This window comes from Ipomoea triloba, chromosome 2 (assembly GCF_003576645.1).
Source record: "Ipomoea triloba cultivar NCNSP0323 chromosome 2, ASM357664v1".
Taxonomy (NCBI): domain Eukaryota; kingdom Viridiplantae; phylum Streptophyta; class Magnoliopsida; order Solanales; family Convolvulaceae; genus Ipomoea; species Ipomoea triloba.
The window spans coordinates 1,463,700-1,487,049 of NC_044917.1; the positions used below are offsets into that span (position 1 = coordinate 1,463,700).

General features: G+C 38.3%; 3 protein-coding genes across 3 annotated transcripts; all 3 read right to left on the minus strand.

The window, feature by feature from the left end:
* Nucleotides 1–349: 349 nt before the first annotated feature.
* On the minus strand, nucleotides 350–3,713 carry LOC116005332 (pectinesterase-like). The gene is made up of 3 exons (XM_031245615.1): nucleotides 3,303–3,713; nucleotides 2,247–2,849; nucleotides 350–1,389 (listed from the first exon to the last, which is right to left on the minus strand). Exons 1-3 carry the CDS (start codon nucleotides 3,607–3,609, stop codon nucleotides 692–694), a joined length of 1,608 nt encoding a protein of 535 aa, XP_031101475.1. The 5' UTR covers nucleotides 3,610–3,713; the 3' UTR covers nucleotides 350–691.
* A 6,275-nt stretch (nucleotides 3,714–9,988) lies between these two features.
* LOC116011276 (pectinesterase-like) lies at nucleotides 9,989–12,644 on the minus strand. The gene is made up of 3 exons (XM_031250828.1): nucleotides 11,674–12,644; nucleotides 11,418–11,578; nucleotides 9,989–10,925 (listed from the first exon to the last, which is right to left on the minus strand). The coding sequence occupies exons 1-3, from the start codon at nucleotides 12,555–12,557 to the stop codon at nucleotides 10,228–10,230; spliced, it is 1,743 nt and encodes a 580-aa protein (XP_031106688.1). The 5' UTR covers nucleotides 12,558–12,644; the 3' UTR covers nucleotides 9,989–10,227.
* A 7,679-nt stretch (nucleotides 12,645–20,323) lies between these two features.
* LOC116011437 (probable pectinesterase/pectinesterase inhibitor 12) lies at nucleotides 20,324–22,623 on the minus strand. Its single transcript, XM_031250999.1, has 2 exons — nucleotides 21,507–22,623; nucleotides 20,324–21,283 (listed from the first exon to the last, which is right to left on the minus strand). Exons 1-2 carry the CDS (start codon nucleotides 22,444–22,446, stop codon nucleotides 20,595–20,597), a joined length of 1,629 nt encoding a protein of 542 aa, XP_031106859.1. The 5' UTR covers nucleotides 22,447–22,623; the 3' UTR covers nucleotides 20,324–20,594.
* Between the last annotated feature and the right edge of the window lie 727 nt (nucleotides 22,624–23,350).

Sequence of the window (23,350 nt, forward strand, 5' to 3'; positions counted from 1 at the left end):
TCACTAATTGCAAGTTGCAATAATCACTATCATGATGCAAGTTCTCTAGATGTTGACCCTTGATGATTAGTGGTTATATATCTTAACTTTTAAGTAATAATTAATATAATGTTACTGGATTAAGTTGATCATGTTTTAACATTTATCACTTTCGTTTGTGTTCTATCGTTGGAAAGTGGCCGGCCTGTCTCATTGGGCTCGAAACAAACGTCATCCAATTAAAATATAGACACTTTTTGTACTAGTGCAAGGACCAATTGAGTCCGAATCACTTTGTATAACAGACACTTTTTGTACTAGTGCAAGGAACAATGAAATTAATGTACTTATATACAATCAAAAAGTACTCTTTTGTTCAGTAGAAAAATATTTTGATTTACTTGTGTAATAGAAACCAGGTCGGGTGGCAGGCAAACCATTATGTACAATTGATCTATTTTAATTTGTCTTGACTAAGGAGGACGCACATCAATTATTACACCATGCATGAACCAGGGTTTATATTTTCGAACCATGGTCCACAATACAAGGTAAATCTAGTCCATGGTATAATTTGCAGCTGCACATGCTTGCGTCATAATTTCCTTCAACCTTTTACAGTTTCACACAATAAGCATAACTACGTACAGCATTAGTTTGAGATTATATTTGAACCAAATTCATATAAACACGTACGGATGAGATTAAACGATCACAGCCCGGAAACGAAGGTGACTCCGGTGGACGGCAGCCAGGACGTGCCGGAAATCAAATTAGCGACGGTGAACTTCTCGGCCTCATCTTTTCCGATGGCATGGAACCCGGGCCACCCAACTCGTCCGCCGAGCCCGGCGCCGGCGCCCATATTCGCATACTCGGCGAAGTAGAGCGTTTTCAGGACGGATCCGGAAGCCCCGGGCCACTCAACCCAGCCCCGAGACGCGATCTCTCCGTCGATATTCGACTGCATAACCACCGACCTCGAGTACTGCTTCCACGGCCTTCCCAGGAAAGAATTGAAGGAATTCCGGACGGGCGAGAAATCCGACCCGACAGTGATCTTACAATTCTGGACCGAAAACCCGGTGTTCTGACCCGGATCCGACCGCCCGTTGGCCAAGATAACGTTGTAGGCCCCGCCGTTGCGCGGACGGCGGAGCACCAGCTGGCAGCTCTGGAACACGGCGGCGGCGTTGCCGAAGATGAAGTCTATGGTGCCGTAGATGTCGCATTCCCGGTAGAATTGGCGGAGGGAGAGCGCGTATAAGGAGTCCTGGTAGCCCGCGATACTGCACCTGAAGAGGACAGAATGATCCGAAGAAACGGTAAGCGCCACGGCTTGATGACTTCCGGCGCCGGCGGTGTTCTCGAATCCTATGTCTTTCGCAATAAATCCATCACCACTGATTGCTGTCAAGTAGTTATGAATCAAATGGTTAAAAGATTGTTACTAAATAATACTCCCTCAGTCCCATGTGTCTTAACGATTCAATTTTTCATAATATTAAATTTAGTATTAATATACAAAGTTCATATATTTAGAAACTAGACTAAAAGTACTATTAAACACAAAAAATCAAATTTAAAAATAAGTAAAAAATAATAAATAAAATAAACAAAGAAGAAAGAATTGGTTTGACCAATGAATAGTAAGTAGGACAGATAAAATGGGACAGAGGGAGTAATTAATTAATTAATACAAGTCAAGACAGGCTGGTTCGATCTAGTGCTTTAGTAATTTGAAAGAGTAGTTATGAACAGATACTATATATATTCTAACAAAGTTTGACATCAAATTACACACTCATGTGGGAGGTTGTGGGTGAGATCATACGATTTTGTTTAAGACATGCATGAGATCGAAGGGGTAGATACCCAAATTTTATTGTGGAAAAAAGACAGTCGTTTTGATTAATGAAAATAGATGTATGAAACGGTCTCCGTCCTGCTGAGCAATTGCTGTATCAATTCAACACAATTGTAGTATCATTTGAAATGAACTATAATATCAGATACATAGATTTACATGAGCCGTTTCTCTCATTTATTGAAAAAAAGTTGTTTTGCGACCACGGTCTACGGTATAAGCACCGGGGTAGATAACATGCAATAAATTCAGACATGTAGAAGTCATTATATCACTCTCATTGGTATGATATTATTTACGTAGTACGATGAAATTACGTTGTACGAGTGTAGATTGACCTAGTGTGAACATGAACATGAAATAAAATGATGAGAGCGAAAGAGAGAGAGAGAGAACTAACCAAAAGTTGCAGATTCTTGTAAGGAAGAGCCTCCACCCACACTATCATCTCCGGTAATGATAGTGGAATATTTACCGTCTCCAATCAAGGTGATTCCATCTTTATTCGTACGAATTTTCTCCTTGTAAACGCCGGACTTGACGTAAATCACGAACCGTCCGCCGCCGGCGGCCTTAATGGCCTCCGACACCGTTTTGTAATTCCCGGAGCCATCTTTCGCCACCACGGCGTCCGCTTGGACCGTTCCACCCGACGGCGACTCAAGCATCTTCCTATCACCGGCAGACACCCAGCTCGGAAACCGCTCAGACAGGTGACGCTCGGCGTTTCTAGTTTCCGGCGAGGTTTTAGTAATCCTATTCACCAACGCCAGCGCATTGCTGGCCAGCCGGGAATGATAGTCCATAGTCCGGGAAATCTGAGCCATTAATTCGTTCGAAGCCGCGTGATTATCCGCCGAGTCCTTGCAGGTTTGTTGGAAAGTGATGGCCGCGCTTATCCATGTCTGGATATCAGCCTTGTTCTTCTCCGGCGACTCCTTTAGCGCCGCCATCGCCTGGCTCAGCCTCTGGTTCGACATCGTCGTCAACTCATGACAATAACCTTTGCCAATAATATCTTAATTAGTTAGAACGACACCAAACCCGAAAGCATATAATATAATATATAAAATATAAATGTATATAATTTGTTATGTATAGTTAGAGATGTCAAAACGGGCTTAGTCCGTCCCGCCCCGTCAAAAGGGCAGGGTGGACTCGTGTCTTAGAAGTCCGTTTTATAGCGAACTTTTTAGTCCGGCCCCGTCTAACTTGTGGGTGCCGGTAGGCGGGCTGGCGGGCTTTGGCGGGGCCCATCTCACTGGCTTGTTATGTATAGTAAGAAGTAATAGACAAAATAGGTGAAAGTCACACCTATCATTTTTTTCGTACATATAAAAAAACACTATAGTACTACTAGACAAAACAGAAGAAACTCATTTTTCGACCAATAACTCTCGTTTAGTTAGATGAAAATAGCGAGATTTTCAGCAGTGAAACATGATAGAGAAAATACCTATGGAGTGTCGGGCGAGTTGAGCCTCGGAGGAGACGAAGCTGGAGCTAAGGGACTCGAAATTGGAAACAGGGAGAGTGGTTAAGGAAACAGTACTGTTAAGGAGCGCCGACAAAACATCGACATGTCGGTTCCCAGAATCCGTGCCAAGACGCGACAGCGTCCGGAGACACAGGCTTGGATATCGAGTATACCCACATTGGACACGCACGTGATCTGCACTCGTCGCGTCGCCAATTGTCGCAACAACAACTACTACTAGCCAACAACACACAATAAAACGACCAACCATAACCCAACCCCCCATTATATTAATCCCTTGCAACAAATTCAACTAATGATAACAAGAGCTATATAAAGTGTTTAGACTTTAGACAACACAGAAATTGGATAATTTTTCTTTTCAGTTGGTGTGGGAAAGAGTGGGGAATGGGCCTGGGTATTTATAACAATAATAAGGTGGCGTTAATGAAGGTGGAAATTGTATGTGGTAGTGTATTAGTTGGTACGTGGTCAATTTCATTAGAGAAGCTAAGGGAGGGCCGTATAGTATATGGGAGTTTGCATGTCATTATACTAGAATTAGCAAGTGGGCAATATATGGGCAGTGGATCCCATGTTTTGGGGACACGGTCCTCACCATATATCCCACTGTCTGCTATACATACATATATACATATATCATCATCATATTCTCACTTTTGTGCTCTAGTTCTCATCTGATCTCCATCATCATCAACATGGCTGACGTCATATATCCATTCTTATTAACCCATTCTTTTTTTAGTGCTACTCACTCTGTTACAATGTAGTATCTGAGTTAATATTGCCTCCACTAAAGTTCAAACTCACCCCGATGCAACTACGTGCCTAGACCATAATGTTATTACCATCCTTCTTATTCTCATCATTTCTAGTACAGTCTACAATAGTGTCTGTCGCACCGTTTTGATTACATCAAGTACAACTCAAAATGTATGTGTTTGATTGTAGTGAATATTAAGGATCGGACATCTGTCCTCCAAGGCCCAAGCTCCAATATTCAATACAACCTAATAGGTTGGAAGTAGGGTATATGGAATTCGACCTTTACTTGAATGATTGGATTTGGCTTAAGTGATCGATCAGCCTAAGTCTAGTATAGTTTAAAATTTAAGAGACACCTGTTGCAACTTGCAAATTAGTATGCTGGCAATCACAAATAAATAAATAAATAAATTATATATATATATATATATATATATATATATATATATATATATATATATATATATATAATATCACTATTAACTAGTACGTACCAGATAATTAAGTATCAATAACCAGTACAATCTTCTACACATGCATAATTGTACGTACCAGGCTAACACAACATTGATATCATTAATCAGGGTTAAAGTTTGTTTATATATACTCCGTATTTAAAAATTAAAGGGCGGCTATTGCTCAAGTACAGTGTAGGCAAGGCACTTAGCTTGCCACGACTTGTGACCAATGAGACCACATCATTCTGTAGCTTTTTGTATTCTTGCATTTTCATCAAGAATATTCGTACATATAATAATTCATATATTTACAATTTACTGACAGTGATATGAAAATGAGCTTCTATATATCTTCCAGGAAATGCCCAGATGTAAAATCAGGTCCCCCAACGCAACGAAAACGAAAACGAATAACTATATAAAATTCTAATTACAATTTTTATTTTATTTTTTTGCAAAATAAAAATAAAAATTAAAAATTAAAAAAGCAGCAACTTGTAGCAAATGATATTAGGATGAGAGTACTTAATGACAAAAGAACCCATCCAACAGAAAAACTTGGATAGGCTGCAGGGTAGCTAAGTCAAATTTATGTAAGGATTATAACATTTATGATATTATGTTAAAATAATATATAATATGAAAAAATTTTAACGGTAATATACATGACATTCTTTAATTTATTTAATTAGCGTGGTGATTGATAAAAACTTTCTACAAGTGATTGCTTGCTCTTTCTGCTAAATAAGTTCTTAACAGCCTCACTTGTAAGACTAATGGATATAAATTTTCTCCCTTCTATCAACGCTCTTATTTTCACTTGTTCCAAGAAACAAAGCGGTGGAAAAAGGATTATTTATCAAAGATCTTGTGGTTTAGCGGCACTCGATTTACACTCCCACATGGATGGAAGTGGGTTCGAGACTTCGAGTCTCAGTGGAGACAACTGTTGACTTTTTGTACTTCAGTAGATTATACTACATTGTAATAGATTGAGTTAGTACTTAGTAGTATTAAAAAAGTTAGATAATACTATATTGTAATAGAGTTAGTACTTAGTAGTACTAAAAAAGTTAGTGTGCTATCTTAACACTCATAGGTTATTACACATCATGACTAATCATTAACAAATAAGTTACATGAAATTTAGAATGATAAATATAATAACAAAAAATCAATATTTTGAAATCAAACCGACCGACAGTTACCTAGGTAGTTATTTTAATAATCACAAAATTTTAAGTTACTCCTATGAACAACTTTATGTTGATTTACCTCCTTGAGGTTCTTTACCAACTAGAGTCACATGCTAGTTTCACTCAGATCAGAGTGCATTTTCAAGTAGCTACTTTGATCTTCTCGTAGTCTTTTGTCGAATAGGGTTTAGGGTTTAGGACGTTAAATAGCGATTGTAGACACAAAGAGAATTTCATCTAAATGACATCTTTAAATAGCGATTGTAGACTTTTCTCGTAAATCAAAGATAAACTTGGATACAACTTAGGACGTTAATCCTAATTAACTCGAGTTGTACAAGTTATATTAACATATAATATAATTTATTGTTGTGAGATATATCCTGTAAATTAATTGAACTAGCTAGATTGGATTGAGCTTTATATATACTCGACCTCACATATAATAAATTATTTATTCGATACTTCTAAGGTTTATCTGATGATCTTTTCAACAACTAGCTGCAATCTTAATGTTTATTAGAAGTAGTTTAATCCATGTCATACTCGATCGAGTTATAATCACCTGTTAAGAGATATACTTAATTAAACATTGATTACTTGTGAAAATTATCTAGCTATTCACTTTAATTTCTTTATTGGAGCTAATTAGTTATGTGTAACTTTTTGTCAGGTTTCACACAAAAAAATAATTTCATTAATCAGTCATAATACAATCACTCCCATAATTGAAAACAATTAATTTCCGCCATTAATGCATGGCATATCAACGCCATACTCAACCCCCCCCCCCCCCCCCCCCAAAAAAAAAAAAAAAACTATTGTGGCAAGATTACCAAGTAAAAGATGGCCCCATGCATGATTATTGTATGCATAGCTCAGCTTGACCCATAAAGATGCATGGCAATTTTGGAGTTATGGATTATCCTCCCTGCCAGGTCAAGTCCCTAATTTTTTAATAATAATAATAATAATAATAATAATAATAATAATAATAATAATAATAATAATAATAATAATAATAATAATAATAATCAGATGGTTTGAATTAATTAAATCAATAATTACGAAATAAATAGTGTAAAGACAAGATATTGAGTAGAAAAGAAAAAGGCCAATCAAGTGTGTAATGAGATCACAATTAAGAAGATTGCGTTGTCAATACAAGATGATGATGTCCTCACAAAGCAAAAGTGATTACATTTATACTAGGAATAGTACTCCCATAACCGCTCCGAACGTAAAGGACGGGAAATTATGGTTTGGCCGCGTCACCCGAGGCCGTGGCCACCCTTGGCGTGTTGGGCGCTTAAGGCCAAAGACAAGGCCGGCCTTTAACACGTGGGGCACCCAAGGCCAAGATCGGCACCTGGCGCCTTAGCTTGAGCATCCACGGAGAAACATCAAGTCTTAAAATAATATCTTGCATAAAAGATCATTAATTACTCAAGTTAATTAATCTATCATTTTAAAAACATCATATTTGTAATTATGTATCAAATTAAATTAAAGGATAATGTTCAATTCTTTCAAAAAGACTGTCTCTAGAAAATTTGAAAGGCTATGATGAGCGTTACGTTGGGTGATTAGGAATTGTGCATTATCCATTCACAAAAGTGCTTAATTATTGGAGATTGGAGAAGGATTTGTCGATACTAATTAGACAATGGTGATGCACATACAAGACGTACGACATTGACATTTAATGCATATATGGACGCATTATCATCATGCATCATCATCACAAACACACACACACACATATATAGTCTCAACTCTCCTTTTTGGTACTTGACATGTACTCATCGATGCAGGCCATGTCATATTATATTCGAAACTTATCAATTAAAGATTCTTCTTGCAGCATACTTCCACACTTATAATGCCTCACATAACGTTCACATACTTCACATCACAATTGGTTAAAGGAAAAAAGGAAAAAGGGTTAAATGCACTTAAATTATATTATAAAAAAAAAAAATAGTCATCAACTTGTAAACAATAAAAAATTTTGATTAGATATTTTAACTCAATTTGATTCAATTGAGTTGATAGCTTAGCTTGTTAAATTGAATAAAGCGGCAGACGCTATGACTAGGTTTACTCGATCAAGAAAGCACCAAGGATTTGGAGATCTCTGACATGTCTTCGGTCCCCGTGTTGGTTATCATGTAGGATGAGAATTATGGCATCCCTCGTCCTAGGGAGGTTATTGTGACAAACTAGCTTAGTGTGTGCTTGAAAAGTATGAAATTGACTTCTGAAAAATGAGTCATTTTCTATAAAACAGCTTTATTTTCAGCGTTTGGTTGCATTTTGAAAACTGTATTTGTGTGTGTTTGGTTCTTTCTTTTTTTTCTTTTTAATAATTAGAATTGTATAATAATATATTTTGAGGGTCTAGTTGAAAATTTTTTCCCTAGATTAAATAATATTCTTAATTTTGAACATTATTTGTTGGAATTTTCTTGTTGACCTTCTTTATTACGGAGTACTTCTTACTAATTTAGGTTGTGTTCTTTTCCTGTGTGTTTGTTTGCTTCTTTTCTTCTTCTTTTTTCTTTTTTTTTTTTTTTGTTTATATAATTCAGTTAATTGGACTTTATTGAAGTTGTATATGCTAAAGTTAATAGTTGAAAACTAATAAAATAACTAATTAAAGTTAAAAGTATTTGATAAAATACTTTCGGTGTATGCTCATCAAATATAACAATTAAATTTAAATTTTAAATAAAATTTTGCTAAAATTAAATGAAAAAATTACTTTGACTTTCAAGGAACACTTAACTACATGGAATGTGTTATCAACCATTAAGAGAGAGAGAGAGAGCGCTTATTTTAGCCTTTATTGGAAAACTACTTATTTTATATTCATAAATGAAATTGTCTAGGGGACCAAAAAAATGTATGGTGGAAATAAGTGTAAACATCTTTTCTCTTGGAATTTAGAATAGAAATGAACTAGTCAACATGTGTGTGTATATATATAGGAATTAGTTTACGTGCGAAGACTGTCTTGGGTGATGAGATAAAATTTAAGTCGTTGATATAATCTAAGGTGTGGTGCTCATGAAAAATTGTAGACTCACTTGATCAGTGTCATATATATATATATATATATATATATATATATATATATATATATATATATATATATATAATTATTTATTTATTTATTTATTTATTTGTTTATTTATTATGCGTTTATGTGTACAGGTACTGTTCCTGGCCTTTCTGTCAATTCTTGCGGGTGCACTTTCCCGTCGTCATTTCTTTTCGTTGCTTTTTGACTTGGATGTAACCACTTTAACAAGTGATACTGATGGATGTAATGTAAAGAGAGCAATATAGCATGCGTATGAGTTATGAGTATATATGTATATCCCATATTCACACTATAATTATTTCTTTAGTTAATTACTTCATATTAATCAACCTTGATTAATTAGCACTCCGACAGTGACAAACCCATGTTTGCATACGTTGGCTGTTCATAATCCTAAGAATGACAATGGGATAATTGGATATGTGTTCCACGTACAGCTAGTCCACATGTATGGTAGGTTGTGTTGTATTACTATATTATACTACTAGACATATATTTTATGTTTATTTTTATTTTGATAATTAGAAATAAATTATTAGGTAGAATCCAACATGATCAAGCGACATATATATCATCTAAGTTAAACGAGAGACTCAAAAGGACCATATAAGTGATTAAGACTATAGTTCTAGTCTTCTAGACTAAACTACCCATTCTAATACCTAACTTCCGAACAAATAGGTATGAAATTATACGACAACTCAAATTAGCTTAAAGTTATTATTAATTTCAAAATAAAACTCTAAAAATATATATGCATATCAATTAGTTCTCCGCTTTCACCCTTAGTGTGTTTTTTTGTTAAATTTATTGGGTCTTTTCTCAATCCGTTTAATGGTACGGGTACGGGAGCTGGCCCAGGGAGAATCGTCACTTGTGTAAATCGAACCCGGATCTCTCATCACTTGCCACTTGAGCTACCCCATTGAGTTAAAATTCACCCCTTCTCATTCCCTGAAATAATTCAATTAGGTAAAATCTCTCACTCCAAGCGTGTCCACATTCCAGCCAAGCAAGAAAATGAAAGGTTGACTCAATATCCTCTATACTTTGATCCACTAGAAACCTTAACATATATAGTTTATATATATATATATATAGTATGACTTCCATGTCAAATTAAAAGTTACAAAAATAATCATTCTGGGTTTGAGATATATAAATGTGTGGATTTTCCTATACTGCCCTGCAACCCAAATAGGGTATGAGGCGGTAAAATAAATACAAAACTCATGCAACTCGAAATGCATAATCATTCCATGGTATGTACTATGTAGTGTACAAGTAATGTTGAAATATAAATCGCATCAAGAAGTTGCGAATGGATCGGATCGGAACAAAGAAACTTCTTCAGGTTATTAGCTGGTGAGGCCCAAACGAACGGGGCAATCTAAAGCCTTAACCCAAGTATCCCCTTGTATGAAGGGCACAACCGTGTATCTCGTGGCCTCATCTATCTTAATTGCGCCCTGGTATCCGGGCCATTTGACCCGCTTCAATAGGGTCGAGCCCGGCCCGGTATTCTGGAACTCGGCGTAGTACAGCGTCTTCAGCGCAAAATCGCCGCTCCACGGCGTCCATCCCTCGGGATCGATCAAATCGCCGATCTCCGTTTCCATGACGATCGTTCTGGAAAATTCCTTCCACGGCCGCCCTAAATAGCTCTTGAATTTCGCCTTAACGGGGACGAGGTGATCGTCGGCCAAAATTTGGCAGTTCTGTAGAACGATTCCGGTGGTTTGGCGCTTGTCCGTCCGTCCCTGCGCCGTCACGGTGTTCTGCTGCTTCGCCAGCGGCTTCCGCACCACCATCTCGCAGTTCTGGAAAATCGCCGCCGCGTTTCCGAATATGAAGTCGATGGTGCCGGTGATGTAGCATCCTCGGTAGAACTGCCGGTGAGTGTGGACGTAGAGCGTGTTTTGGTAGCCTTCCATACGGCAATTTAGAAACAGAGATTTATCTGATTCCACTCTCAGCGCCACCGCTTGGCGCTTCTCCGCCCCCGCCGTGTTCTGGAATCCGATGGATTGTGCCATGAACCCTTCTCCCAGAACAGCTGATCGATATAATTATGCAAAAAGAAAAAATAAAAATAAAAATTGTGTTTCAAAATACATGCTATCAATTTTTTTAAAAAAATTCCATTTTTTATGACCGAAAGAAACTGAGCCCTATCAAATCCTGTCTTGTGACCCTATCCTGCAAAATCAGTCTAAGGTAGCCACAAGGGATAAAACAACCTAGGCTGTCCAGTCAAATTACAAGGTAACTTGTATGAGATCGTCTCAGTAATTTCAATAAGTGAGCCGGGTGACACATAAGATTTTGCCCTAATTAAATGAGTCTAAGTTGTGCATTCATATTGTAGTCCTAACGCCAAAAATCTTGTAGTCTAGTGGTACCCGATTACATCCCACATGAGAGGGGTGGGTTCGAGCCCTAAGAAAAAATATATAAGTAAATTCATTTGTGTTGCACATAGCTGTTTATAAGTCACTAACTTGATTAATTTGGTTGGCTTGTCATAAAGAATCCATTTTCTACGTACCAAAGGTTGCAGATTGGTATGTGGTAACTCCATCTACGAAGTTTTTCTTTCCAGTGATTATAGTCTTCTGAGATCCTTCACCACACATGGTTATATTTACCATCTTTTTCGTCATCAATACGGTTTCGTCATAAATTCCTTCTTTGATAAAAATTACGTACCTGCAATCATGCATCTCACGTTTCAGCTGCAGGTTTAGTGTATTAAATTAACAGAATATAGTTAATGCCATGCATGCATGCATGCACGCACGTACCGTCCTTTGTAGGTCGCCGGTAATGCCTTTAGTGCTGCATTAATGGTGCGAAATTTTCCGCTACCGTCTTTTGCGACGGTGACGTTGGGGTGCTCGGGAATATCGGCCTTTAGCATTCTGCGTTGCTCATCGTTCATCCATTCAGGGGACCCGCCGGCTAAAAGGCGTCGCTTGGGGGATTCGAACGTGGAAATGACTGAAGCGAGCTGGGAAACAATGGCGAGAGAGTTGCTGCCGAGTTCCTTGACGGTTTTGAGCGTTTTCTCCATCGCCGTCTTTTCCTCGCCGTCCGGGAACCCGTCAACGCACGTGTCTTGGTACGTGATGACGGCGCTCAACCAGTTGTGGAGATCGTCGGCGTGCGAGGAGACCTTTCCGATATCGTCTCCTTTCATGCTCGCGATGGCGGCGTCGAGGTCGTCCTTGGCGTCCTGGAGGAGGTCGGCGCAGTCCTTAATCGCCGCCTTCTTCTGCAGCGTGTCTCCCTTGACGTCGCCGGATTTTTTCACGGCTTTGTCGATCTCGCTCTCCGTCGCCACCATCGAAACCCTAAGAAGCTCCTTCGGCTTTTTCGCGGCGGAGGCGTCCTCCTCCACCGTCTTCGACAGCGTCCGCTCGCACGTCTCCTCGAAATCCGTCCCGTGGCACAGCGTTCGGACGGACTTCTCGGCGGATTTCGCCGCCGACGACTCGGTCTTCGATTTCGTCCCTGACTTTTTGTGGCCGTCGTCCTTTTTCATGACCACGAAATACACCACCGCCGCACCGACGGCGATGAGGAGGATCAGAATGATTACAACCGCAATGGCGATTCTTCGCTGCAGCTTCTTCCTCCTCTCGGCCTTGCGCCGCTCGGAGATTAGGTCAAAGTCTTGGAAAGCCATATAAGGGGACGACGGCGATCGACGACGGCGGGCGGCAGATCAGATCAATCTGCCTTGGATCACAAACTAAGGCAACCCAAGGCAGATAAGAAGCGAGCGAAGGGGAAGGAAATGGGTTGGGAGGTGTGGCTTTTGTTGGAGGGTTGGGAGCCATGTCCATCCATATGTCTGGCTGATGGGTGGAGTGGGGCTGGAGAAATTGTAGGAGTGACTATTCAGAGGCAATGGATTTTTCAGATCCTAGTACCTTGGATCACAATAAAAATGTTGTTTTCTTGTCATAAAATTAATCACAACATGTTAATGTTCCCCTCCTATTGGTAGCATTACATATAAAAAAAAAAACTAAAAAACAAATTATTCTCATTCTAATTTTAAGCCTACACGATCCTGTCTCTAGAGCCCGCGGAGGTAAATCGTGAGTCGTATAATCAGCCCATTTGTCAGATTTTAATTTTCATTTGCGCACAAGAGATCAAATTTAAAATTTTCAATATCCTTGAGTTCTTATTCCATACATGCTTCCGGTAGGATTCAGACCTACACATTATTGTCTCCAGACTTTATTTATTAGGTGGCAGATTGTGAATAAACACATGATTGAACTCAAGTTGATAGGGAATATTATATTCTCCGGGTTTGACCTTCCTTTACTGTCATACCATCGTTTTGTAGCCAAATCGGTGTCAAACGATTCGGGTCAAAAGTCATAGTCAAAATCAATACTCTAAGCCAATATGAAAGACATTTGACAAGTAAAAGAAAGATTTTTTCCACTTCTACTCGAGCATCTCCTCTCTACAACATTTTTAACAATTCCTCTCAACACTCTCTAGAATATTGAATAAGAAAGGCCTCTTCAAGCCAATTTCTCTCTTTGTTTTCCTCTATTCATACATACGAATACACTTACCAAGAATTTGTTTCATCACAAGTAATTAATCACAATGTTGGAGTTATACGAACTCAAAGGTAAGTTCAACTGTTTTTCGTCTTACATCATATAATTTAAGCACATGAGTTTTACTATATGTATTTCCAAATTTTACTATTCCACTTTTATTCCATGATGTGGCAAACAAGGATATTATATTATTATGTGAGTCTCAGAAAAATGCATTGACTTTTGGTAGACATGCTTACGTGGCATGGTGGTTGACCCCGAGAATACCTCTAGTGTAGCCCTTGTTGAACATTTATCTAACCCATTAATTTCTAGTATTATATTCCAAATTAAACGACTTTGTTAACAGTCCAATTGCTTTTATTCATTATTCAACAAGTTCATTTCCTGAAATTGTAACCCAATTTAAGGTGGGCCTAATCGGACAAAATCACCAGTAATTGTATAAAATTACTAATAAACCGTATTGGATTGAAGTTTTTATTTGGGCTCCTAGCCCATAACATTTCTCTTATTCTTTTTCTCGACAAATTATGCTGTGGACCCAGGTGGGTCCACCTTGCAAGGTGGACCTGGATTCAAAACTACGTCGTTTTTTTTTCTTTTTTTTTTTTAAATTAGTAAATATATTGCTGAATATAGAGTTGTCCAAAAATGTGTGAATGTAGAGATTTTAAAGTGTGAATGTAGAGTATAGAAATCGTGAATGTAGATTTATGAGTGTGTGAATGTAGAGTTGCCCAGAAATGTGTGAATGTGGAGGTTTCAAATTGTAAATATGGAGTATCGAAATCGTGAATGTAGAGTTATGCATGTGTGAATCTGTAATAGAGTTAAGAAGTTCTAGCAACTTGTAGCCCTATAATGTGTGAATGTGGAGTTCTCAAGTTGTGAATGTGGAGTATAGGATCTGTGAATATAGAGTTTTGAATGTGTGAATGCATAACAGTGGTAATATAGTTGCACACTTGTGTGAGACCTCTCGCGGATCCTTATTTGTGAGACGGGTCGGGTCGGGTCAATGCACCATGCAAATGTCATACTTATATGCTCAAATATAACATTAATCAAAAATACAATTTTTGTTACTTATTAGAGAAAAAGTAATACATTTTTCATAATAAGTAATGTTAACAAGTGCCCCTTACTTATAAGGGCAAATATAATACTTTTGTGGAAAAATGTAATACTTTTAAATCGAAATGTAAAAGTATTGTATTTTCCCTTAAAAGTATTACATTTACCCTTATAAGTAACAAAAATTTTATTTTTGATTAGTATTACATTTGAGCATATAAGTAAGACATTTGTACATATAAGTGTTACATTTGCATATTGACCCGACCCGACCCGACCGTCTCATGTTGAGATGGTCTCACACAAGTTTTTGCCTTTAAACATATAATCCTGTAATGTGTGAATGTGGAGTTTACAAATTGTGAATGTAGAGTATAATATATGTGAATGTAAAGTATAGCGTATGTGAATGTAGACTCAGGTCCACGGCATAACAACCCTTTTTTCTCACTCCCAAACATTAAATTAATATGCGTCAAAATTGAAACTGCTGTCAGATTTCATTCGCCTACAAAATGTATCCGTCATGGCATAGCAACAAAAAACAACAGACAATCTTGACTATAAACCAGCCAAGAAAAGTTGAGCTCGATTGTTGTTTGGTAGCCCACCGCGTGAATCTATGAATATCTTTGTTGATGTTAATATACACGCTTAAAATTGACCAATTGTGCATTTATTTGATAATATTAAGAAAAAAACAACTTTGTTGATGTTAATGTACACCGTTATAATTGACTAATCATGCATTTATTGAATAATATTTATTTATTAAACAAAGATAGAGAGTCTTGGATATGTATTGATGTTAATTTTTTTTTTTAATACTAAAAAAAGCTTCTACTATAGCTCAATCACTACATGACCTCTCAAAGTCAAGAGAATCACCACATGCAATCTAAGTATAGAAATAGAATAATGAATATATTTCACCAACAGGTTTGGAAGACTTAAATAGTTCAAGAGGTCTTGTACTAGTCATGGAATTATTATAGAATGGTAACTTGTGACTCTTGTTGCTTAAGCAAGACTTACAATATAAATCAGAAGTAGGCCGAAAGGGAATATTGGCACTTCTGAGTACCTGAGCAAGAGTTTTATTAGATGGGTGACCTAGAGTGTGATGCCAACTTGTAAGAGAGGACTTGGTAGCCGCATTTATTTGTGGTGGGAATGAAATGGGAGCACTATACACATCATGCACGTTCCTCCCTTGCAGAAGTAGCGCCCCCGTGGATCGATCCTTCACAACAAAATATTTATCAAAAAATTCAACAGAGACATTATTAGACTTGCAAAGTTTAGAAACAGAGACTAGGTTTCTTTGTAATTGAGGAACACAGAGGACATTAGATAAGGCTAAACCACGGTCAGGAGTAGGAAGAATAGCTTGGCCAGTATGAGAAATTGACAAGGACTTACCATCACCCAAATGAATTTCGTCTGGACCACCGTATTCAGTAACAGAGTGAAGCACCGAAGGGTCGGAAGTAGTATGATGGGATGCACCAGAATCAAACAACCAAGGTTGTTGATCATGAGCAGTAGTTGTCGTAGTAGTGTTTACTACCGGCCTGGTGCCAAACTTAGTTTCTAGGGAGACATTATTATCCCGCAAGAAACGTTGCAACTTGCGACACTCACGAGTCTCATGACCAATGAGATTACAGAACTTACAGATCACATTCCGTCGTTGTTGATTGAAATTCCGTGAGTGCGAATACTGTGAAAAAGATTGACCATTGTTACCTCGATTCGATTTAGCANTACTTTTAAATCGAAATGTAAAAGTATTGTATTTTCCCTTAAAAGTATTACATTTACCCTTATAAGTAACAAAAATTTTATTTTTGATTAGTATTACATTTGAGCATATAAGTAAGACATTTGTACATATAAGTGTTACATTTGCATATTGACCCGACCCGACCCGACCGTCTCATGTTGAGATGGTCTCACACAAGTTTTTGCCTTTAAACATATAATCCTGTAATGTGTGAATGTGGAGTTTACAAATTGTGAATGTAGAGTATAATATATGTGAATGTAAAGTATAGCGTATGTGAATGTAGACTCAGGTCCACGGCATAACAACCCTTTTTTCTCACTCCCAAACATTAAATTAATATGCGTCAAAATTGAAACTGCTGTCAGATTTCATTCGCCTACAAAATGTATCCGTCATGGCATAGCAACAAAAAACAACAGACAATCTTGACTATAAACCAGCCAAGAAAAGTTGAGCTCGATTGTTGTTTGGTAGCCCACCGCGTGAATCTATGAATATCTTTGTTGATGTTAATATACACGCTTAAAATTGACCAATTGTGCATTTATTTGATAATATTAAGAAAAAAACAACTTTGTTGATGTTAATGTACACCGTTATAATTGACTAATCATGCATTTATTGAATAATATTTATTTATTAAACAAAGATAGAGAGTCTTGGATATGTATTGATGTTAATTTTTTTTTTTAATACTAAAAAAAGCTTCTACTATAGCTCAATCACTACATGACCTCTCAAAGTCAAGAGAATCACCACATGCAATCTAAGTATAGAAATAGAATAATGAATATATTTCACCAACAGGTTTGGAAGACTTAAATAGTTCAAGAGGTCTTGTACTAGTCATGGAATTATTATAGAATGGTAACTTGTGACTCTTGTTGCTTAAGCAAGACTTACAATATAAATCAGAAGTAGGCCGAAAGGGAATATTGGCACTTCTGAGTACCTGAGCAAGAGTTTTATTAGATGGGTGACCTAGAGTGTGATGCCAACTTGTAAGAGAGGACTTGGTAGCCGCATTTATTTGTGGTGGGAATGAAATGGGAGCACTATACACATCATGCACGTTCCTCCCTTGCAGAAGTAGCGCCCCCGTGGATCGATCCTTCACAACAAAATATTTATCAAAAAATTCAACAGAGACATTATTAGACTTGCAAAGTTTAGAAACAGAGACTAGGTTTCTTTGTAATTGAGGAACACAGAGGACATTAGATAAGGCTAAACCACGGTCAGGAGTAGGAAGAATAGCTTGGCCAGTATGAGAAATTGACAAGGACTTACCATCACCCAAATGAATTTCGTCTGGACCACCGTATTCAGTAACAGAGTGAAGCACCGAAGGGTCGGAAGTAGTATGATGGGATGCACCAGAATCAAACAACCAAGGTTGTTGATCATGAGCAGTAGTTGTCGTAGTAGTGTTTACTACCGGCCTGGTGCCAAACTTAGTTTCTAGGGAGACATTATTATCCCGCAAGAAACGTTGCAACTTGCGACACTCACGAGTCTCATGACCAATGAGATTACAGAACTTACAGATCACATTCCGTCGTTGTTGATTGAAATTCCGTGAGTGCGAATACTGTGAAAAAGATTGACCATTGTTACNAGAGTTTGGAAATCCATGTTGTCTTTGCGTCACATTCACCGTAGCCACTACAGATTGTCTAGCAGCATCCTTCTTCCGTTGTTGTCTCTCAAATTCAACAAGCACGTCCTTTAGTTCTGAGAAGGTGATGGGCTCCGGACGCACACGCAGGGCAGGAACAATATGATCATACTCATCATTTAATTGAGTGAGAATATGAACAACCAGGTCTTGCTCACTTATTGGATGTTGAGCAAGTGCAAGTGATTCTGCAATACTGAACATTTCATCGATATACTCTTCAACCGGACAGCCACTCTGGGGATTGGAAGCCAATTTTGTTTTGAGGGACATAATACGAGACGGTGAGGAACTGGCAAAGGTGGATGTTAACCGGTCCCATGCGATTGTCGAGGACACTGCTGATGAGATCAATGGTTGAATTGTGTCTGAACAGCTCCCTAAAATAGCATTTAGGATGGTTTGGTCTTGTCTAAACCAGCTGGTGTAAGCAGCATTGATTTCTTTCTGAGCAACGTTAGAAAACTGTGCAGGAGCCTGGTTTGTGCCATCAATATACCCAAGCAAACCCAAGCCAATGAGAGAAGCTTGCATTTGTCTCCTCCAAACTTGGAAGTTAGATGATGTTAATCTGATGGGGAAATTGGTAGGAGCATTGATTTGAATAATATGGGTGTCTGAGGAAGAAGCCATGATGACCAACACAGCAAGATGAAGGAAGAGGGGAAAAAAATATTAATTCTCGCTAGAGTATGACTCTTGATACCATATAGAAATAGAATAATGAATATATTTCACCAACAGGTTTGGAAGGCTTAAATAGCCATGCATACAACTGAAACTCCATAGTCTACGAAACAGTTAATAGCTAGACTTATTCTAATCCTACAAACTAGGATGAAGCAGTCAACACAACATAATAAGTTATTCCTTCTTACTAAGCACAAAGTGTTTGGCTTGATGTTAATATTATTAATCTATGTTATTCAGTAATAGGCAAGTATATAATAGCTTATCTGAAATAAGTAAAGTAAAAAGTTTTGGTGAGAATTACGGAATACATTATAGAACAAAGATCAAAGATCAAAGTGCTCGATATAATGTACTTGTGAGTTGTAAGCTCCAAAAAAAAAAATACGTTAATTATTTTGAAATTCCATAACTCAACAACCATCTTTCAAGGAATTTAGTAGCAGTTTGCAAGGGGACTTGGTTATAGGTCATTAGTAAGCTCCAATCAGGCAGTGAAGGATAGAAAGATAGTGCAGTTGTTTTCTATCTCAAGGATTGTCAGACAGTGAATGATAGTTCATAATTGTAACTTGATCACTATCTCAAGGATTGTCAAATACGCTAGAAGCGGTGTGCTTCTATTCGCATTTTTATTGGATAAAATACTTAGTGAAAGGGGAAGAGTCAGCGTAGGTTGAGTTTTCCAATTGAAATAAGTAAAAAAGTCTTGCAAGAACTACATAATACATCATATAACGAAGATCATAGTGCTCTATTTAATGTCACTTGTGAATTGTAAGCTATAAAAAAATGCGTTGATTATTTTGAAATTTCAGCACTCAACAATAACACCATCTTTCAAGGAATTTAGTAGTTGTGTGCAAAGGAACTTGGTTATAGATCATTAGTAAGCTCCAATTGAGCAGTGAATGATAGAAAGATGGTGTAGTTGCTTTCTATATCAAGGATTGTTAGGCAGTGAAAGATAGGAAGATACAATGGAACTATTTTCTATCTCAAAGATTGTCGGACAGTAAATGATAGAGCATCATAGTAATTTGATCACTATCTCAAGATTGTCAAATACAGTATAAGTAGTGTGCTTCTGTCCGCACTTTGTATTGGAGAAAATACTTAGTGAAATTCCTCGTTGGAGTAAAAGGGAAGAGTGGGTATAGGTTGGGTTCGTCAAACCATTTAAAAATTATCTCTTGCATTTTACTTTTATTGCTATTGTTATTACTATGCAACTAACCCCATAACTTTTATTCACAATACACAATTCATAAAGCGCTACAACCACATATTTTAAGCAAGTTTGAGATTTATGCTGCAAGGAAATTTATTTCCTTAACTTTATTTTTACCACACTTAGAGCTACGATCGAAAATTTGAAAAAAGTCTATTGAATCCCTCATTCTAGACTTTTTAGCTTGCTTTGGACCAACAATAAATATTATGTAAAACAGGGAAAATAAATATGATTTGAGTAAATAAATATATACTTATTATTAATGCAATTCTTATAGTTTACAACTAATAGTAACAAATACACTTTAAATCTGCACTTAATGAATACACATTTTAAATTATTAATCATAACTTTATTCATAAAAGATAAATTCTCTCGCAAAGCGCTTACTATCTTTTGATTTGGCAAGACACACATCTTACATTATTAATCATAACTTTTTTATTAAGTAATAGTTATCCATTATCACTATATATATCATCACTACAAAAACTATGATAATGCCGTCGGTTCGCCGTCAAGACTGGACCAATATCCTAGGAGACATTTATGTATGTACTTAGCAATAAATTGCCGTAACCTTAGAAACCAAAATTATCCACTATTTTTCACTTGAGCTTAGTGATTATTTAATATTAAAATAAAAATAAAAATAAAAATAAAAATTATATCCCATCATCATATGGGAAGGAAGTAGAATCCAACCATTCATCTCCGGTGATGAACTCCGACACAGTGTAGTTCAAGGCATCATTATAATCCATAACATGAAAGCCCGCCCAACCGACCCGATTCTCCGTACCCGAACCCGGACCATTGTTTTGATACTCTCCATAGTACAACGTGTCCAGCCCGTCATCGCCGACCCAGTTGGTCCACCCTTCGGGCGCTATGAAATCGTCAATGTAGGATTCAATGTAGACCGTAACGGAGTAATTTTGCCACGGCCGGCCGAGGTAGCTCTTGACGGCGTTCGAATTGTTGTACAGGTCGTAGGTCGCGAGGATCGAGCAGTTCTGTATGGCGATTCCCGTTACTTCGAACGGGTTGCCGCGGGATTGGGCGGTGACGACGGTGAATTGGCCGGGCATCGGCATTCTGGAGACGATGTTGCAGCCCTGGAAGACGGCGGCGGCGTTGCCGAAGATGTAATCTATGGTGCCGTAGATGTCGCATTCCCGGTAGAACTGGCGGAACGAGTGTACGTAGAGGGAGTCTTGGAATCCGGCTATGGTGCACCGGTACACGGCGGCTAAATCGGCGTTGATCCGCAGGGCCACGGCTTGGTGGTTCTCCGGCCCCGCCGTGTTCTCGAAGGCGATGTCACGCGCCAAGAAACCGTCGCCGGAAACCGCTGGTGGATAAAAAATTTGAATCGGAGTCAGTATTATACTCTGTCTATTTTATGTGTCTGATTCAAAAATTTGTTCATTTAATAATTACACTTAAAATACTATTAAACACAAAAAATTAAATTTAGAAATGAGTAGAAAGTAGATGTAGATGCAGTGATTAAGAATGCTAGATCTAGAATTTCTAGACTATAAGATAGGAACGTATTATTAAGTTAACGTTACCAACGGTGGCGCTTCGGAAGGTGGTCCAGCCGCCGACGTTACTTCTGTTACCGGTGATGGTAGTGACGTTACTTCCGTCTCCTAGCAGAACGATGTTAGGCTTCCAGCCCGGAATCACCAAATTTTCTTGATACACCCCTTGTTTTACGTATATGAAGATTCGGACATCGCTGTTATTGGGAGCAAAATTAACGGCGTCCGTGACGGTCGTGAAGTTCCCCGTCCCGTCAGCCGCTACCGTCAGCGTGTCACTCTGGTCATAATCGTTGTAGTAATCGTCCAAGATTCGGCGGTCCTTGCCCGACAGCCATCCCGGAAAATCCGCCGACATTAACCGCCTCCGACCACCGTTATCTCCGCCGCTTTTTGTCGCCGCGCGGCCGGGCTGGGCGAGAGCCGAGAGACTGTTGGCGACGTGCTTGTAGGTGTCCTCGATGGAGCCCACCAACGTTGTTTTCATGGGACCCGTCGAAGATTCCAATCCTTCCAAGCACGTCGCTTTGTTCGTCATCGCCGCGCTGAGAAACGCCTTCGCGTCCGCAATCTTCCGAGCGTCCGGCGACGCGCTTAGCCGGGAAACGGATTTTTTCAACGACGAAACCGTGCGTTCGTGCAGGTCTTTGCAATCCTGAACGGTCCCCCTCTGTTTCTCGACGATATTCCCGCCGGAGCCGGAGACGGCGAACAGGTCCGACAACTTTCCGGCCTGGGTTAACGCCGTCTTCAGGGACTGGAGGAGAAAGTTCAAGACATTTGGGCTTATGTTTATGGAAATTGAAAGTTTAATGGAGTGCAAACAAGCATCGGGGTGGGGTTTAGACTTGCAGAAATTCGCCGCAGAAGTGATGGGATAATTGTTGAAATCTGCAGTTTTAGCTGCGAATAAATGGACAGAGAGAAGAAGAAAAAGGAGAAGAAGACGCAAACGCGCCATGGCCATTATAGAGTAACTCAGACAAGCTTATACAGATTGTTCTTCTGGCTATTATCTATATATATAGACTGAAAATGCAGAGTAAAGAATTAAGGTTAAGGATTTGAGTCTGGGATGGGAGAACAAGTTGTGCTAGCAGCTGCATGGATCTGTCAATCATCCGTAGTTGATAGCTCCCTCACATGGCAGTAAATTATAGTGACATATTTATACTATTACATTTGTGACAGAGAATAAGTGTGACATTATAAAATCTAGGACCATCACGTATTCATCACATTATAATTCAAGAAAGAGTTTTACTATCTGTACGTACTCTCAAATCTTACTATCTCAATATATGACAGTTTTTTTTAAGTTAGTCCCAAAATAAGTGTTCAGTCTATGTAATGCCGACTCTAGACCAAAGTGGGCCCGAGTCGACCACTTGAACCAAGTCAGTCCGCTAAACCTCTCCAATATCCAACCCATCAGAATTATTCACTTTATCATTTTTCATATGAGTCCAATAAATCTCTGGTGCAGGTTGAGTATAGTTTAATAAGAATGATAAGACTCTTGTTGTTGGAGCCATTAAGGTTTCAAGAATATTCCCATTAAAAAATATGATTAAAGACAATAACTAACACTAGTGATTGAACAGAAAGTAAAAGGATAAATTTAGGTGATGCGTTTTGCATGTGCGCGCATTACATGCTGCCGACGTGCATTAATCAGTCCAAAAAGTGGTCGTTAAGGTAATGAATGGTAATTTGGTTTCATTAGCGAGGAGGGAAGAATCACTGTTAGCCATTTCTTCTTCTTCTTCTTCTTTTTTTTTTTTTTTTTTTCTTCTTCTTTTTTATATTTTTTTCTTTTTGGGTGATCTAAATTAAAGCAGAGATGGCCCACCAAGTTGTCTGCCATGCTC